We start from the raw sequence: 6,324 nt of genomic DNA, 5'->3' as shown, positions 1-6,324 counted from the left end.
ACTGTAGCACGCCAGGTTCCTTTGTCCATGGGGATTCTCCAGGCAAGAATACTGAAGTGGATTGCCATGGGATCTTCCTGACCCAGGAATCAAGCTAGGGTCTCCTGCACTGCAGGTGAATTATTTACCAGCTGAGCTACCAGAGAAGCCCAAGCATAGTGCTTTGCCTAGTGTAAAAACAAGGGGGAAAAAAAAACTAACTGATAGGTACCTCCAGAATCCAGACCAGAGTTTTGTACTCAGACATCCCTTAGCAAGACCTGTTCACAAACTAGCTAATCCCTGCTGCCCCCTGTCCTCAGAACAAAAACTGGCTCTGTGTACTCAGACAGCCTGAAATGAAAGTCAGAAAAAAACAGCTGACGTGTGTTCAGAGAAACTGAAACTGTTTTTCCTTCTTGCTGGAAACTGAAAGTTACTGTCAACATGGACGCCAAGCCTCAGAGCAAGAGAATAGCTTTGGATATCAGGGAATGGGAGCAGACATTTCAAGAACTGATCTGTCAGGAGAAGCCCCGGGCCAGATGGACCCTGAAGATGGATGGAAACCTTCAGCCAGACTGTGTGGCCCCGGGGTGGAGGCAATACCAGCAGAAAGGATTTGGCAGGTATGTGAGTCTGTCTAGCTGTGGGCCTTTCTGGGCCAAGAGGCTCAGCTTGGCACTGATGACTTCTTTTAAGAGCTTGTTAAAAAGAATATGTGTCACCAGGCTGTTCATCCTTTTGCAGTTACAGTGTTCTTTAGTATGGAAATGACATGGTTCTTAGCCTCTATTTTGCCTTAATGGTAGGAAATTTCCTCTTTTACTAGGTTTCTTCCCTAAATATTTTTGGAAATCCCCAGGGGATGAAACAAATCTGCCCCCCATCCTCTCACCACCATTTATTCCAGACTGCCTCTATATAGAGACTTCTGCTATCTTACTTCCCGCCTCAGTCCAGACTGGCTTCCACAGGCTGCAGCAGCCCTACAAGCCTAGTCCTGGTCAGTACCAGCCTAGGACTGGGGCTTCCCTTTACAGCCCCAAGAATTGACTAAGGCCAGACAATGGCTTTGAATATTACTTTACTGAAGACCTGAAGAGGGATTGGTGCTGCAAGAAATTAAAACCTGGTTCTTAATGTCCCTTAACACTGCCCCTCCCTTATTGACTGTCTCCCTCTTTAACTTCCAGTGAGACTTCAAGTTGCAGGAATCAGCTTCCTTGCCCATGCAGGAGGGTGAGAAATGCTGACTTGGACAGTCAAGTCTAATTTTTTATATGGCATGCAGGGACCTTCATTTCAACTGTTCTTTTTCTTCCTGGCCTGTTCCTATCTCCCCTCAGATATCCTCTCTCCCCTTCCTTATGGGTTATTAGCTATGACATGCATTTCAAGACTTCTATACCCTTGTCCATGATGTTCAGCAGGCCCTTTCCTTCCTGCCTCCCTATTTATTCCTCAAGGAATAACTCAAGTGCCCTGTAATTCCTCAGCAGAGTAAGTGTTCCTTCTTCTCCATTCTCATAAGACAATGAATAGTTCTCTCTCTCTCTCTACATATATATAGTGTGTGTGTGTGTGTATATACATACATATATATATATATATATATATATTGGACTTCCCTGGTGGCTCAGATGGTAAAGCGTCTGTCTACAATGTGAGAGACCTGGGTTCGATCCCTGGGTTGGGAAGATTCCCTGGAGAAGGAAATGGCAACCCACTCCAGTACTCTTGCCTTGAAAATCCCATGGACAGAGGAGCTTGGTGCAGCCTGCTATCCATGGGGTCGCAAAGAGTCGGGCACGACTGAGTGACTTCACTTTTCACATACACACACACACACAATATAAAGTATTGACTTGAGTCTATATATATATGTTGGTAACATATTTATAAATAACTTGTTCATATATTACATATTACAGAACATATATATATACTTATATATAAATTATTTTTAGCTGCAGAGTCTATTGTTATGTAAAGCCTCCTGGGGCTCTACTGAACACAGTTTTCAAGCCATTGGCTAGAGCCCATGTGGCACTTATTCTGCTCTGCTTGGAACCCAGTGTACCAGGTAAGAGTCTCTCTTTGCACCAGCCAGAGCTCTTTGAGGGACTCATGATGTCTTTAATCAGTTTGGCACTCTCCCAAATGAACAGGTGCTTCTCTTGTTCAGATGAATTGACCTGATGCTCATTCCAAGATGGAAAAAGCAACCTACCAACATAGTTTTAGAAAAATATTAACCAGTTTTTGAAAAATACTTTGTAGTTTACAAAATGCTTTCACATATTCTCATTTAATCTCATGACAATCTAACTCTTGAATATTTTTCCCTTTATGAATGTAAAAAAATGAGGCTTAGAGAAGTGCTTTTTAAAAAAGTTCCCCTAATATAAACTATGGGCTTCCCAGATGGCTCAGTGGTAAAGAAGCTCCTGCTAAGCAGGAGGTGCAGATTTGACCCTTGGGTTGTGAAGATTCCCCTGGAGAAGGAAATGGCAACCCACTCCAGTATTCTTGCCTGGGAAATCCCATGGACAGAGGAGCCTGGTGGGTTACAGTCCCTGGGCTTGCAAAAGTAAGACACGGCTTAGCAACTAAATAACAACAATGTAAATTACTGACTTGAGTCTCCAACTCAAGTATTGTGGTTCCAGGTCCTAAGTGAGGTATAAAACAAACCCCATTGCTCAATAGAGGCAATGTGGTATAGTAGATAGATAATGGCTTGGGATTGGAAACATGGCTCTACCATTTAACTTTGCGAGTTCCTTAGGCAAGTTGTATATCATTTTTATGATTCAGTTTCCTTATCTGGATATTGGGATCAATAATGCCTACCTAAGAGGGATGCTTTAAAGATGAAATGGGATAATACTCTAAACATTGCTTCAGAATAGGTACTCTATGAGTTCTCTGTGACCTTGTGAAGACCAAATTTCACTGGCAAATGGCAGAAGTGTTTTTCCTTCTGAGACATTCAGAAATGTTTTGCTGGCAAAGAGGCAGACTTGGGACCACATCTGGGTGGGAGTTCAGTGGGCCACAGGAAGAAGCTTCATTAGAAACACAGTCCCTCTCATTCTTGTCAAATTGTCAATATCACACGCACTTTTTCAAGTTGAAAGGGTTCTCAGAGACCAGGCCAGGCCCATTTCCCTCAGGTTAGCAACAGCTGAGGGTACAATGATCTTCTGTCTGTCTGCAGGTTCCAGTGTTCCTCATGCCGTCGAAGCTGGGCTTCCGCCCAAGTGCAGATACTATGTCACATGTACCTGGAGAACCAGAAATCCCCGGGCAAGGTGCTCATGAGGATCTTTGGACAGAGGTGCAAGAAGTGCTCTCGGTCTCTGTTTGAGAAGCCTGATTTCTCCCCAGAAAGCAGCAAGAGGATTCTGAAAAATCTGGTGCAGCGTATTCTGGAGAAATTCTACAGAAATGGTATCAGGAAGGTTTCAGAGCTACCCGTGATCCCGGAAGTACCTTTGGATGGGTCCCATGACAAGGCCAACTGTGAAGCATGCGTTCTGGGCTACTGTGGACCGAACTTAGAAAACGGCATGACAGGGCCAGAAAAATCCTCTCTCTCCTACATGAAGACTGGGAGTTCCTCTCCTCACAATGGTGATGAGGGTGGCCAAAACCAATCTAGGAGCCACTCAGCAGTGGGGAGTGGGTACTCTGGTGCCCATATAGGCTCAGGGCCCAGCCAGGTCACTGCTGGGATCCAAGTGCCTAGGAGAGGCCCTCAGTCTAAACGGGAGATGGCCCAGCTGTTCACAGCAGGGGCAGATCGACAGGCTGCACGGGCAACAGGCCCCCAGCCCATCCAAGTAGCAAGATCACTTCCCCCAGGGTGGACTGATCCACGGCCCGTTCAAGCAGTAGGCCCACTACCTGCAGGGTGTGCATATTCACAGTCTACACTGGGGAGAGGACCACAGGCCCCCCGGATGACATACTCTCAGGCTATAAGGATGTCAGGCCAGCAGTCCACACAGGAGGCACAAGCCACACAAGGGACACAGCTTCAGACCACAAAGATGGCAGAACCACAGCCCACCGGAGGGACAATCCCAAGGGCCACATCAAGGTCAGACAGTCAGGCTAAAGGGAGGGCAGGCCCCCCACCGCAGGGGTCAAGCTCACAGCCTATACGGAAGGCAATCCCAAAGGCCACATCAGGGTCAGACACCGAGGCTACAGGGAAGGTGGGCCCCCCACCACAGGGGTCAAGCTCACAGCCTACACGGAAGGCAATCCCAAAGGCCACATCAGGGTCAGACACTGAGGCTACAGGGAAGGCAGGCCCCCCACCACAGGGGTCAAGCTCACAGCCTACACAGAAGGCAATCCCAAAGGCCACATCAGGGTCAGACACTGAGGCTACAGGGAAGGCAGGCCCCCCACCACAGGGGTCAAGCTCACAGCCTACATGGAAGGCAATCCCAAAGGCCACAGTAGGGTCAGACACTGAGGCTACAAGGAGGGCAGGTCCCCTACTGGGGTCAAGTGCACAGCCCACATGGCCACATGTAGGACCTTCGTGTGGAAGTCAAGCTGCCTGGGGCAGGGAGGAGAGGTGCTCACCTAGAGGGTCTGCTTCAGACAGCTTTTTCAGATTACCTCCCCCAAACGATTTCCATAACCAGGAGCAGCTGTTCAGGTGGGGCTATGTCTGTATTTTTGCTCTGTTTACCTTTCTGGTGTCTAAATACTTATGAGTAGAATGATGAAAAAAAAAAAAAAGAGCTGTCTTCTCTTGTCTTAATTCCATGGTAGTCAATGAACTGGCTGCCATTTTAATATGACAAAATTTGCTTGGGGACCAATGCAGGGTCAAGTTTAGAGAATAACCAATGGTTCCTGGACCTCCTCTGCAGGTAGTTTAAAACATGATGCAGGGAATGCAAATTGATTCAGCTACTATAAAGAACACTATGGAGATTCCTTTTAGAAAACTAAGAATAAAGCTATCATATGATCCAGTTATCCCACTACTGGGCATATACCCTTAGGAAACCATAACTGAAAAACACTTGTATCCCAATGTTCCTTGCAGCATTATTTACAATAGCTGGGACATGGAAGCAACCTAGATGTCCATTGACAGATGAATGGATAAAGAAATTGTGGTACATATACACAATGGACTATTAGCTACAGAAAGGAATGCATTTGAATCAGTTCTAATGAGGTGGATGAATATAGAGCCTATTTTACAGAGTGAAGTAAGTCAGAAAGACGAATACTGTATATTAACACATATATACAATATATATGGAATCTAGAAAGATGGTACTGGTGATCCTATGTGCAGGGCAGGGCAGCAAAAGAGACGCAGACATAAAGGACAGACTTAGGATCACAGTGGGGGAGGGAGAGGGTGGGATGACTTAGGAGAGCAGTGCTGAAACACATACATTACCATATGCAAAACAGACAGGCAGTGGGAATTTGCTGGATGAGGCCGGGAACCCAAACCAGGTGCTCTGTGACAACCTAGAGGGGTGGGATGTGGAGGGAGGTGGGAGGGAGTTTTAAGAGGGAGGGGACATATGTCTACTTATGGCTGATTCATGTTTATGTATGGCAGAAATTATCACACTATTATAATTATCCTCCAAATAAAAAAAAATGACCTCGCAGATAATGGAACCAATAATATGTGTTAAGTCATTAAAAGATTTTTGCTGGTGCATTCACTCATTCATTGATATCAATATATATGACCATATCTTGACTAGAACTGAGGGTCCTGAGTTTCATCAGAAAATTATTGTAGTATGTTGAATAATGGTTCCCCCAAATGTTGATGTCCTAATCTCCAGAACCTGTAATATGTTACTTTACATGGCTAAAGGGACTTTTCACATGTGATTAATTTTAAGGACCTTGAGAGGAGGAGATTATTCTACATTACCTAGATGGGCCAAATGTAATCACATGGGTCCTAATAGGAGGGAGGCAGGAGGGTCAAGGGGCTTCCCAAGTGGCGGTAGTGGTAAAGAACCCACCTGCCAATGCAGGAGACATAAGACATGCATCAGGGACTTGGATTATTGAGTTACTGAGGGGATTTGGATTTTACCTCATAGGCAGTGGGAGTCATTGCAAACATTTGAGAATATGGGCAATTTGAGTAGAATAACATTTTTAAAATATTCTATATTTCTGGAAAAGAATGGAATATAGGATAGAAACAGTGAGGAGTCTGGCTTGAAATAAGAGAGTGGTAACCCAGGACGGGCGGGTCATGGTGGAGAGGTCTGACAGAATGTGGTCCACTGGAGAAGGGAATGGCAAACCATTTCAGTATTCTTGCCTTGA

General features: G+C 45.5%; 1 protein-coding gene across 1 annotated transcript; it reads left to right on the top strand.

Moving 5' to 3' along the window:
* Window positions 1-341: 341 nt before the first annotated feature.
* On the top strand, window positions 342-5,693 carry RTP4 (receptor transporter protein 4). Its single transcript, XM_061413274.1, has 2 exons — window positions 342-608; window positions 3,203-5,693. The coding sequence occupies exons 1-2, from the start codon at window positions 427-429 to the stop codon at window positions 4,716-4,718; spliced, it is 1,698 nt and encodes a 565-aa protein (XP_061269258.1). The 5' UTR covers window positions 342-426; the 3' UTR covers window positions 4,719-5,693.
* The last annotated feature ends 631 nt before the right edge of the window (window positions 5,694-6,324 follow it).

Source organism: Bos javanicus, chromosome 1 (genome assembly GCF_032452875.1).
Source record: "Bos javanicus breed banteng chromosome 1, ARS-OSU_banteng_1.0, whole genome shotgun sequence".
Classification (NCBI taxonomy): domain Eukaryota; kingdom Metazoa; phylum Chordata; class Mammalia; order Artiodactyla; family Bovidae; genus Bos; species Bos javanicus.
The sequence above is the reverse complement of the archived record's forward strand: the minus strand, read 5'-3'. Positions and strand labels throughout refer to the sequence as shown.